This window comes from Paramisgurnus dabryanus, chromosome 16 (genome assembly GCF_030506205.2).
Source record: "Paramisgurnus dabryanus chromosome 16, PD_genome_1.1, whole genome shotgun sequence".
Taxonomy (NCBI): domain Eukaryota; kingdom Metazoa; phylum Chordata; class Actinopteri; order Cypriniformes; family Cobitidae; genus Paramisgurnus; species Paramisgurnus dabryanus.
In genome coordinates this window covers 2,204,895-2,220,120 of record NC_133352.1, presented here as the reverse complement: position 1 = coordinate 2,220,120, position 15,226 = coordinate 2,204,895, and the positions used below count along the sequence as shown (strand labels likewise).

The following is a 15,226-nucleotide window of genomic DNA, read 5'->3' as shown; positions in this document are numbered from 1 at the left end:
AATGTACAGTCATTCAATTAACAACTGTCACGATGGTTACAGACATCCTGTGCGATTTCTACACGAGTTTGACTCGAGTTACTCGTTCAGGGTTTATATTCATACATAACGTTTCTGTATTAGAGCTGTTGTGTGAACAGAACAGACCCTGGATTATTCGTTTATGTGTACTGAATAATATCATATGAAAAAGTTGTATTTGTTCACATTAGTAAATGCATTATATAACAAACAAACAATGAAAAATATAGAGTATATAATCATTAATTAATTCTTGTTTATGTCATTACAGTAATTGACCGTGGTTCATGGTGCATTCACTTATGTTAACAGTTTCAACTTTGATTAAAAAATTATTAGTAAATGCTAAAATAAATACATTTACAATTAATAAATAATTAATAAAAGATTCATTAAAGGTGGTGATATTCATGTTTTCTTTTTATATAGTGAGTTATTTAGCTGTTTCGCCTTAATCTGAAATGCCCTGCAAACTACAGCTACCTATATGCCACATGAGACTTCAATATGGAATTTATGGCAAAAAATCTCCCCTTAAAATGCTATTGGTCTCGCCTACATTAAGTGTTAGGAAAAGGAATATGACTTGGCCTGAAAAATATTTCAGTCAGAAGAATTTTTTCACTTTAATTCTTTTTTTGTATGTTATATATGTCAAAATCTGTGTAAATAATAGAAAGGTCGCTGATTAACACTTGCAATTCAGTGTCGTGATGGTTTTAAAAAATATTCTGAAGGTAGTAAAAAAGATAGTAAAAAGTAGTAAATTTAACTTAAGGATTTCTGTATAAACCCTGTTCCTGTTGTAGCATGAGTTGTTGAAACCCCACCCTCCTCTGGAAAGGGAGCATCAGCAAGCTCATTCAAATTTAAAGTGACACACATAAAAAATAGCTCACACCTAAAAAGTATCGATTTTAACCTCCTATAATAAATTATCTGTGTGGTATTTAGAACCAAAACATAACATGCACATCCTAAATGGTTTACCTTTAAAGGTAACTGAATCTTTGTTCATCATATATTTTATTTCTAATTATGTTTTTTTTTTTTTAATAGGCAGCTGTTGATTTAATTTTGATCAGTATTATTCACAAGTTTCTTTGCTCCTATAGCTCGTATGACAGATGGAGAGGATGGACCCAATATTTTCCAGCAGTTTCTAGACTCGTATCAAGTGATGTTCTTCACTTTATTTGCTCTACTGGCTTCCACAGCTGTTGTAATCATTGGTAAACACTTCCACATTTGTTCACAACACTGTTTGAATATTATGGTTAAAACACAGTACAAGGGTTTAATTGTTCATGCCTATGCATGTGGCAGGTGTATGTATATTAATATATACTGTTTTCTATCTTTATAGTGTGCCATGCACTGTTTTCTCCAAGAGATTCAGTCAGTCATCCTGCTTTCATTCAGAAGACTCCACCTCATGCAGGTATATGAATCTGAGAATACACCTGTGAGAACATTAGAACCACAGATGACTAAAATAAGCGGAATAGACTTGGAATAGCTGCGGTCACACTAGACCTTGAGCATGCAAGTATTTGTCAGACATTGCTGCTGGCAGTGGGCGGGGAGCAGCTCATTAATATGATATTTGGCTTCGTTCATTTGTGCTTTTTTGTAGAAAGAAAGGTCATTTCATGAGATACCAGTTTTGTACTGGTCACAGATCTCCATGACACAAAATCTGTGACATTTCATTGCATAAGCTTGCGTTTCCGATCGTACACATTTTCTTATGTATGAATGTAAGTCAATAGAACGAAATGTCTAGTGCAGGGCTAGTAACCTGGCAGCCAGCGGGCCAAATTTGGCCCTAAAATCACACTTACACACCCTCACTAACACTTACTCACATTCACTTAAATACTCCCACTCACTTACACACCCACACTCACTTACATTCACTCACACTTACACACTCTCACTTATATTCACTCACACTTACACACCCTCACCTCACTTACATTTACTCATACCCCACACACTCACTTACACACACTCACCACTACTCACACTTACACACCCACATTCACTCACACTTACACACCCTCACTCACACTAACACTCACTCACACTCACCCCTACTCACACTTACACACCCACATTCACTCACACTTACACACCCTCACTCACACTAACACTCACTCACACTCACCCCTACTCACACTTACACACCCACATTCACTCACACTTACACACCCACATTCACTCACACTTACACACCCTCAGCCACACTTACACACAGACATTCACACACACTTATACACTCTCACTCACACTTACCCTCAGTCACACTTACACACCCTCACTCACAGTAACACTCACTCACACTCACCCCTACTCACACTTACACACCCACATTCACTCACACTTACACACCCACATTCACTCACACTTACACACCCTCAGCCACACTTACACACAGACATTCACACACACTTATACACTCTCACTCACACTTACCCTCAGTCACACTTACACACCTCACTCACACTTACAAACCCTCAGTCACACTTACACACCCACATTCACTCACACTTACACACCCACATTCACTAACACTTACACACCTCACTTACACTTACACACAGACATTCACTCACACTTACACACCCACATTCACTAACACTCACTCATACTCACACACCCTCACTTACACTTACACACCCACTTTCACTCACATTTACACACCCACATTCACTCACACTTACACACCCTCAGCCACACTTACACACAGACATTCACACACACTTACACACCCACACTTACCCTCACTCACACGTACACACCCTCACTCACACTAACACTCACTCACACTCACCCCTACTCACACTTACACACCCTCACTCACACTTACACACCCTCACTCACACTTACACACCCATATTCACTCACACTTACACACCCTCAGCCACACTTATACACGGACACATACACACACTTACACACCCTCAGTCACACTTACACACCTCACTCACACTTACACACCCTCAGTCACACTTACACACCCTCAGTCACACTTACACACCCTCAGTCACAATTACACACCCTCAGTCACACTTACACACCCTCACTCACACTCACCCCTACTCACACTTACACACCCTCACTCACACTTACACACCCTCACTCACACTTACACACCCATATTCACTCACACTTACACACCCTCAGCCACACTTATACACGGACACATACACACACTTACACACCCTCAGTCACACTTACACACCTCACTCACACTTACACACCCTCAGTCACACTTACACACCCTCAGTCACACTTACACACCCTCAGTCACACTTACACACCCTCAGTCACACTTACACACCCTCAGTCACAATTACACACCCTCACTCACACTTACACACCCACATTCACTCACACTTACACACCCTCACTCACACTAACACTCACTCACACTCACCCCTACTCACACTTACACACCCACATTCACTCACACTTACACACCCTCACTCACACTAACACTCACTCACACTCACCCCTACTCACACTTACACACCCACATTCACTCACACTTACACACCCACATTCACTCACACTTACACACCCTCAGCCACACTTACACACAGACATTCACACACACTTATACACTCTCACTCACACTTACCCTCAGTCACACTTACACACCCTCACTCACACTAACACTCACTCACACTCACCCCTACTCACACTTACACACCCACATTCACTCACACTTACACACCCACATTCACTCACACTTACACACCCTCAGCCACACTTACACACAGACATTCACACACACTTATACACTCTCACTCACACTTACCCTCAGTCACACTTACACACCTCACTCACACTTACAAACCCTCAGTCACACTTACACACCCACATTCACTCACACTTACACACCCACATTCACTAACACTTACACACCTCACTTACACTTACACACAGACATTCACTCACACTTACACACCCACATTCACTAACACTCACTCATACTCACACACCCTCACTTACACTTACACACCCACTTTCACTCACATTTACACACCCACATTCACTCACACTTACACACCCTCAGCCACACTTACACACAGACATTCACACACACTTACACACCCACACTTACCCTCACTCACACGTACACACCCCTACTCACACTTACACACCCTCACTCACACTTACACACCCTCACTCACACTTACACACCCATATTCACTCACACTTACACACCCTCAGCCACACTTATACACGGACACATACACACACTTACACACCCTCAGTCACACTTACACACCCTCAGTCACAATTACACACCCTCACTCACACTTACACACCCACATTCACTCACACTTACACACCCTCACTCACACTAACACTCACTCACACTCACCCCTACTCACACTTACACACCCACATTCACTCACACTTACACACCCTCACTCACACTAACACTCACTCACACTCACCCCTACTCACACTTACACACCCACATTCACTCACACTTACACACCCACATTCACTCACACTTACACACCCTCAGCCACACTTACACACAGACATTCACACACACTTATACACTCTCACTCACACTTACCCTCAGTCACACTTACACACCCTCACTCACACTAACACTCACTCACACTCACCCCTACTCACACTTACACACCCACATTCACTCACACTTACACACCCACATTCACTCACACTTACACACCCTCAGCCACACTTACACACAGACATTCACACACACTTATACACTCTCACTCACACTTACCCTCAGTCACACTTACACACCTCACTCACACTTACAAACCCTCAGTCACACTTACACACCCACATTCACTCACACTTACACACCCACATTCACTAACACTTACACACCTCACTTACACTTCCACACAGACATTCACTCACACTTACACACCCACATTCACTAACACTCACTCATACTCACACACCCTCACTTACACTTACACACCCACTTTCACTCACATTTACACACCCACATTCACTCATACTTACACACCCTCAGCCACACTTACACACAGACATTCACACACACTTACACACCCACACTTACCCTCACTCACACGTACACACCCCTACTCACACTTACACACCCTCACTCACACTTACACACCCTCACTCACACTTACACACCCATATTCACTCACACTTACACACCCTCAGCCACACTTATACACGGACACATACACACACTTACACACCCTCAGTCACACTTACACACCTCACTCACACTTACACACCCTCAGTCACACTTACACACCCTCAGTCACACTTACACACCCTCAGTCACAATTACACACCCTCAGTCACACTTACACACCCTCACTCACACTCACCCCTACTCACACTTACACACATTCACTCACACTTACACACACTCAGTCACACTTACACACTTCACTCACACTTACAAACCCTCAGTCACACTTACACACCCACTTTCACTCACATTTACACACCCACATTCACTCACACTTACACACCCTCAGCCACACTTACACACAGACATTCCCACACACTTACACACCCACACTTACCCTCACTCACACGTACACACCCTCACTCACACTAACACTCACTCACACTCACCCCTACTCACACTTACACACCCTCAGTCACACTTACACATCTCACTCACACTTACACACCCTCAGTCACACTTACACACCCTCAGTCACACTTACACACCCTCACTCACACTAACACTCACTCACACTCACCCCTACTCACACTTACACACCCTCAGTCACTCACACTTACACACCTTCACACGTACACGTACACACCTCACTCACACTTACGCCCACATTCACTCACACTTACACACCCTCAGCCACACTTACCCACGCACATTCACTCACACTTACACACCCTCACTCACACTTACACACCTCACTCACACTTACACACCCTCAGTCACACTTACACACCTCACTCACACTTACAAACCCTCAGTCACACTTACACACTCACTTTCACTCACATTTACACACCCACATTCACTCACACTTACACACCCTCAGCCACACTTACACACAGACATTCACACACACTTACACACCCATACTTACCCTCACTCACACGTACACACCCTCACTCACACTCACACTAACACTCACTCACACTCACCCCTACTCACACTTACACACCCTCAGTCACACTTACACACCTCACTCACACTTACACACCTCACTCACACTTACACACCTCACTCACACTTACACACCCTCAGTCACACTTACACACCTCACTCACACTTACAAACCCTCAGTCACACTTACACACTCACTTTCACTCACATTTACACACCCACATTCACTCACACTTACACACCCTCAGCCACACTTACACACCCTCAGTCACACTTACACACCCTCAGTCACACTTACACACCCTCAGTCACACTTACACACCCTCACTCACACGTACACACCCTCACTCACACTAACACTCACTCACACTCACCCCTACTCACACTTACACACCCTCAGTCACTCACACTTACACACCTTCACACGTACACGTACACACCTCACTCACACTTACGCCCACATTCACTCACACTTACACACCCTCAGCCACACTTACCCACGCACATTCACTCACACTTACACACCCTCACTCACACTAACACTCACTCACACTCACCCCTACTCACACTTACACACCCACATTCACTCACACTTACACACCCTCACTCACACTAACACTCACTCACACTCACCCCTACTCACACTTACACACCCACATTCACTCACACTTACACACCCACATTCACTCACACTTACACACCCTCAGCCACACTTACACACAGACATTCACACACACTTATACACTCTCACTCACACTTACCCTCAGTCACACTTACACACCCTCACTCACACTAACACTCACTCACACTCACCCCTACTCACACTTACACACCCACATTCACTCACACTTACACACCCACATTCACTCACACTTACACACCCTCAGCCACACTTACACACAGACATTCACACACACTTATACACTCTCACTCACACTTACCCTCAGTCACACTTACACACCTCACTCACACTTACAAACCCTCAGTCACACTTACACACCCACATTCACTCACACTTACACACCCACATTCACTAACACTTACACACCTCACTTACACTTCCACACAGACATTCACTCACACTTACACACCCACATTCACTAACACTCACTCATACTCACACACCCTCACTTACACTTACACACCCACTTTCACTCACATTTACACACCCACATTCACTCATACTTACACACCCTCAGCCACACTTACACACAGACATTCACACACACTTACACACCCACACTTACCCTCACTCACACGTACACACCCCTACTCACACTTACACACCCTCACTCACACTTACACACCCTCACTCACACTTACACACCCATATTCACTCACACTTACACACCCTCAGCCACACTTATACACGGACACATACACACACTTACACACCCTCAGTCACACTTACACACCTCACTCACACTTACACACCCTCAGTCACACTTACACACCCTCAGTCACACTTACACACCCTCAGTCACAATTACACACCCTCAGTCACACTTACACACCCTCACTCACACTCACCCCTACTCACACTTACACACATTCACTCACACTTACACACACTCAGTCACACTTACACACTTCACTCACACTTACAAACCCTCAGTCACACTTACACACCCACTTTCACTCACATTTACACACCCACATTCACTCACACTTACACACCCTCAGCCACACTTACACACAGACATTCCCACACACTTACACACCCACACTTACCCTCACTCACACGTACACACCCTCACTCACACTAACACTCACTCACACTCACCCCTACTCACACTTACACACCCTCAGTCACACTTACACATCTCACTCACACTTACACACCCTCAGTCACACTTACACACCCTCAGTCACACTTACACACCCTCACTCACACTAACACTCACTCACACTCACCCCTACTCACACTTACACACCCTCAGTCACTCACACTTACACACCTTCACACGTACACGTACACACCTCACTCACACTTACGCCCACATTCACTCACACTTACACACCCTCAGCCACACTTACCCACGCACATTCACTCACACTTACACACCCTCACTCACACTTACACACCTCACTCACACTTACACACCCTCAGTCACACTTACACACCTCACTCACACTTACAAACCCTCAGTCACACTTACACACTCACTTTCACTCACATTTACACACCCACATTCACTCACACTTACACACCCTCAGCCACACTTACACACAGACATTCACACACACTTACACACCCATACTTACCCTCACTCACACGTACACACCCTCACTCACACTCACACTAACACTCACTCACACTCACCCCTACTCACACTTACACACCCTCAGTCACACTTACACACCTCACTCACACTTACACACCTCACTCACACTTACACACCTCACTCACACTTACACACCCTCAGTCACACTTACACACCTCACTCACACTTACAAACCCTCAGTCACACTTACACACTCACTTTCACTCACATTTACACACCCACATTCACTCACACTTACACACCCTCAGCCACACTTACACACCCTCAGTCACACTTACACACCCTCAGTCACACTTACACACCCTCAGTCACACTTACACACCCTCACTCACACGTACACACCCTCACTCACACTAACACTCACTCACACTCACCCCTACTCACACTTACACACCCTCAGTCACTCACACTTACACACCTTCACACGTACACGTACACACCTCACTCACACTTACGCCCACATTCACTCACACTTACACACCCTCAGCCACACTTACCCACGCACATTCACTCACACTTACACACCCTCACTCACACTTACACACCTCACTCACACTTACACACCCTCAGTCACACTTACACACCTCACTCACACTTACAAACCCTCAGTCACACTTACACACTCACTTTCACTCACATTTACACACCCACATTCACTCACACTTACACACCCTCAGCCACACTTACACACCCTCAGTCACACTTACACACCCTCAGTCACACTTACACACCCTCAGTCACACTTACACACCCTCAGTCACACTTACACACCCTCACTCACACTCACCCCTACTCACACTTACACACATTCACTCACACTTACACAAACTCAGTCACACTTACACACTTCACTCACACTTACAAACCCTCAGTCACACTTACACACCCACTTTCACTCACATTTACACACCCACATTCACTCACACTTACACACCCTCAGCCACACTTACACACAGACATTCACACACACTTACACACCCATACTTACCCTCACTCACACGTACACACCCTCACTCACACTAACACTCACTCACACTCACCCCTACTCACACTTACACACCCTCAGTCACACTTACACATCTCACTCACACTTACACACCCTCAGTCACACTTACACACCCTCAGTCACACTTACACACCCTCACTCACACGTACACACCCTCACTCACACTAACACTCACTCACACTCACCCCTACTCACACTTACACACCCTCAGTCACTCACACTTACACACCTTCACACGTACACGTACACACCTCACTCACACTTACGCCCACATTCACTCACACTTACACACCCTCAGCCACACTTACCCACGCACATTCACTCACACTTACACACCCTCACTCACACTTACACACCTCACTCACACTTACACACCCTCAGTCACACTTACACACCTCACTCACACGTACAAACCCTCAGTCACACTTACACACTCACTTTCACTCACATTTACACACCCACATTCACTCACACTTACACACCCTCAGCCACACTTACACACAGACATTCACACACACTTACACACCCATACTTACCCTCACTCACACGTACACACCCTCACTCACACTAACACTCACTCACACTCACCCCTACTCACACTTACACACCCTCAGTCACACTTACACACCTCACTCACACTTACACACCCTCAGTCACACTTACACACCCTCACTCACACGTACGCACCCTCACTCACACTAACACTCACTCACACTCACCCCTACTCACACTTACACACCCTCAGTCACTCACACTTACACACCTTCACACGTACACGTACACACCTCACTCACACTTACGCCCACATTCACTCACACTTACACACCCTCAGCCACACTTACCCACGCACATTCACTCACACTTACACACCCTCACTCACACTTACACACCCTCACTCACACTTACACACCCTCACTCACACACCCATATTCACTCACACTTACACACCCTCAGCCACACTTACCCACGCACATTCACTCACACTTACACACCCTCAGTCACACTTACACGCCTCAGTCACACTTACACACCTCACTCACACTTACACACCCTCAGTCACACTTACACACCCTCACTCACACGTACGCACCCTCACTCACACTAACACTCACTCACACTCACCCCTACTCACACTTACACACCCTCAGTCACTCACACTTACACACCTTCACACGTACACGTACACACCTCACTCACACTTACGCTCACATTCACTCACACTTACACACCCTCAGCCACACTTACCCACGCACATTCACTCACACTTACACACCCTCACTCACACTTACACACCCTCACTCACACTTACACACCCTCACTCACACACCCATATTCACTCACACTTACACACCCTCAGCCACACTTACCCACGCACATTCACTCACACTTACACACCCTCAGTCACACTTACACGCCTCACTCACACTTATACACGGACACATACACACACTTACACACCCTCAGTCACACTTACACACCTCACTCACACTTACACACCCTCACTCACACTTACACACCCTCACTCACACACCCATATTCACTCACACTTACACACCCTCAGCCACACTTACCCACGCACATTCACTCACACTTACACACCCTCAGTCACACTTACACACCTCACTCACACTTATACACGGACACATACACACACTTACACACCCTCAGTCACACTTACACACCTCAGTCGCACTTACACACCCTCACTCACACTTACACACCCTCACTCACACTTACACACCCATATTCACTCACACTTACACACCCTCAGCCACACTTACCCACGCACATTCACTCACACTTACACACCCTCAGCCACACTTACCCACGCACATTCACTCACACTTACACACCCTCAGTCACTCACACTTACACACCTTCACACGTACACGTACACACCTCACTCACACTTACGCCCACATTCACTCACACTTAGACACTTACACACTTACACTTACATTCACTCACACTTACACACCCTCAGTCACACTTAGACCCAATCCCATTTCTCTGTCTTACCCCTTACCCCTACCTCTTAGTTTTGCACATTCACGTGAGGGTAAGGGCCAATTGGGATAGCTCTTACTCTCACGTGAACATGCAAAACTAAGGGGTAGTGGTAAGACAGAGAAATGGGATTGGGCCGTACACACCTCACTTACACTTACAAACCCTCAGTCACTCTTACACACCCACATTCATTCAAACTTACAAACACTTCTCTTGAACATACATTCAGAACTTGATTTATTCAGACAAGTGTGCATCTGAGTATTGACCCTTATTGAAAGCCAAATGGTTGTCAGGGAATTTTCTTTATTAGAAAGATCTGTCACTCAGTCGATGTTTGCAGATGTCTTACCATTTATTCATTCTTATTTATTTTTGTCATTGACAATGTTGCTCTTTATCAGGTGTCGCTAAACTGACTGACAGCCCCTTCAACAACAGTTTGTCTTCAGACATGAAGGGAAACCCAAGATTACGCTTGTATTCACCTGACTACAACTCCAGATGAAGAGTAAAGAAAGTGCCTTACCAGGAACTATAGTAGTACATGGATGAACACCTAAATGTTTGTTAATGCAATCAAATGAGGTTTGAACTTAATATTAGTGTTGCATATTTTGTTGTGTGCTTATGTTTGAATTGCTTGATGTGATTTTTGTAGTTATTGCTTTCAAAAGCTCTTTCAGTACGGCTTTTATTTGAAGTCATTATGATTTTTACAGTATTGAAGATGTTAATGTGTATGATTGTTTTGAATCTCAGGACAAGCCCTATATAAGTCTGCAGTAAACCGGGCATACAGTAGCTTACTGTTAATAGTGGGAACACTGATATAGTCCCAGGTGCTTTAACGAATGTTTATGGGTGAAGAAACCAATGGCCAGTCATTTAATTACATGAGCCACATGTTGTATAGATCTGAAAAGTTTTTGAAGAACTAGTTCAGAGAAGTCTTCGTTTGATAAGTGCAGCTTTTTTCAGTTATTAATGTGAATTGAATCCTTCAGGTTAAATGCTTTAGACATTGTGAAATGTTCATCAAACTAGACTGACTACTAATCCATATTGAGTATTATTTTGTCAAACTATTAACAGGTGTGGTTCTAGACCAGGATTATTTGTGTCATTTTATGTCAGTGAAGTGTAAGTTTAACGATAGTTATATTTAAAGGGACACTTCACTTTTTTTGAAAATTTGCTCATTTTCCAGCTCCCCTAGAGTTAAATATTACATATTTAAAGTTTTGGAATCCATTCAGCTGACCTCCGGGTCTGGCGGTACCAGTTTTAGCATAGCTTAGCATAATCCATTATTCTAATAAGGCCATTAGCATCGCGCTTAAAAAAATAACCAAAAAGTTTCCAAAAAATTTTTTTTATTTAAAACTTGACTCTTCTGTAGTTACATTGTGTACTAATACCGACAGAAAATTAAGTTGCGATTTTCTAGGCCGAATATGGCTGGCAAATATACTATTTCTATGGCTAGGAAATACACTCTTGTTCTGGTGTAATAATCAAGGACTTTGCTGCTGTAACATCCCTGCAGGAGGCGCAATGATATTACGCAGTGCCCAAAAATAGTCCCCTGCTATTCAAATTTACCAAGGGGGCTATTTTCAGGTACTGCCTAATTTCATTGCGCCTGCTGCAGCCATGTTACAGCAGCAAAGTCCTTGATTATTACGCCAGAATGAGAGTATAGTTCCTTGCCATATCGTCCTAGAAAATCGTAACTTTTAATTTTCTGTCAGTCTTAGTACAGGATGTAACTACAGAAGAGTCAAGTTTTATATAGGAAAAAAAATCTAAACTCTTTGGTTATTTTTTTTGGGCGCAATGCTAATGGTCTAATCAGATTCAATGGATTTTGCTAAGCTATGCTAAAAGTGGTACAGCCAAACCCGAAGATCAGCTGAACTGCATTCCAAAACGGTAAAAATCTAAAGTTTAACTCTATGGGAGCTGGAAAATAAGCATATTTTTAAAATAAGGGGGGGTGCCCCTTTAACACTGATACATGTTTTACTGTGAGGTCTGATTATGTGATCACTTTTGACTGAATGAATAAATGTCACAGATTTGTGAGCCTGTTTAAGTGCTTAATCTTTTGCCATAATGTGACCCCTTAAACTGTAGCACTGGTTTCTTTTCTTACCTTTAACATTTTAAATTGCTGATATATACCACTCCACTGACAATGTCTGTTTGCTTTTTTGTTAATCATATATTCATCAATAGTTTATCTTTAAGTTGATAACAGTTTGTGCTTAAAGACCAACTTTTATTTACATTATGCTTTCAGGAGAATGTTTGTGTTTTTTTCATTTTAAAATAATAAAACTGCTTTTATTACAAAGCACTTGGTTGCAGTTGTTGTTAATTTATGATCGATCTCTCTCTCTCTCTCTCTCTCTCTCTCTCTCTCGCTCTCTCTCTCCTGCAAATCTACAAAACATGCAAATATTTTCCTTTGTTTGTTTTTGATGTTTTTGCTAATTAGTGTGTGAAGAGAATAGATGTGGTCAGATGTGCGTTGTTTTGGTAAAAATCCAATTTGTGCTTTAAAATGTCCTCTTTGGAGATGTGTGTGACAATACGGCTGTTTAAGATGCTGCAGAACAGTTTCCCTAACGCACTGCCCACACAGATGCCATGGTAATTATTTGGGTAAAATCGATCGGCATGTAGATATTTCTGATTTGGGTTTTTCAAGTTTTTTATATACAGTAGGTTCCAGAAAGTATTTTGATCTACTAATTCATCAATTTTATCAGTTTTGGATTTGAAATCATTTTCTTCTTTGTTCCACAATAATCTCTTGTAATTTTTCAGACAGCTTTTTGTTAGAAGTCTCTTTTCTGAGACTTGCACATTCATCATCAAACCAAACATCCTTTCTCATTCTCTGTTGATTTGTTTTATGTTTGTGTTGTCGTTTAATGTTAGATAAAGTTGCCAATGTTTTAAATATGTAATTTAAGTGTTTTGCTGCTAAATATATCCCATTAACATCTAAGGTGAAATTAGTTGATATAAAGTCATCCAGCAATTTTAATATAGTAGGATTGTTCATGTTTTCTTTGAATTGTTCAGAGCTGGATTGGTTCCATTTTAGTTTAGGTTTTAAAGGAAAGAGTTTTTTTTTAGTTTCTAGTGGATAACTGTTGGCCTTTTCACATAGTGCTTTCAGGTAGAGCACTGTCTGGCAGTGATTTGGATCAATATCAGTTATTGAATAATCAACCACACTGGTACCTAATCTGGAGCAATAAGTAAATCTACCTAATGGATCTCCTCTAGTTCTTCCATTAATTATGTATATCCCTAAACCTTTACAAAGCTTTAACATTTGCTTTCCATTTATGTTGACTAAACTATCATAGCTGTTTCTTGGTGTGATACTTGATGAGAGGTGAAACATGGTGTCGTTGAGGATATGGTCATTATCTAACATATTTACTAAATCAATTTCTCTCCCTGTTCTGGCATTTAAATCACCACATATGAGGACTGAAAGTGTAAGATGTCAGACTGTAGTTTTGGAAAGCTTTGCTCATCGTAATAGGGAGAGTCATGAGGTGGAATATAGACTGCACAAAGGTAAAGATTAGATTGTGAAATGATGGATTTCACTTCAAGCCAGATTTTTCGATTTTAACAATGTTAATCAAATGTTTTAAATTGTCTTTGTGCCATATAAGTATTCCACCTGAGTCTTGCCACATTTTATTTTAAGATTTTTTGATGAAGGAACAACAATTTCCTTGTATCCTATTG

The 15,226-nt window shown here is 43.0% G+C and overlaps 1 protein-coding gene across 1 annotated transcript in view; it reads left to right on the top strand.

The window, feature by feature from the left end:
* nup210 (nucleoporin 210) overlaps positions 1 to 13,801 on the top strand; it is a 231,503-nt gene extending 217,702 nt beyond the window's left edge. The window contains exons 39-41 of the mRNA XM_073812225.1: positions 1,137 to 1,253; positions 1,388 to 1,462; positions 11,851 to 13,801. Coding sequence (XP_073668326.1) covers positions 1,137 to 1,253; positions 1,388 to 1,462; positions 11,851 to 11,954 — 296 coding nt within the window. The 3' untranslated portion in view covers positions 11,955 to 13,801. The remainder of the gene's footprint in view (positions 1 to 1,136; positions 1,254 to 1,387; positions 1,463 to 11,850) is intronic.
* Positions 13,802 to 15,226: the final 1,425 nt, after the last annotated feature.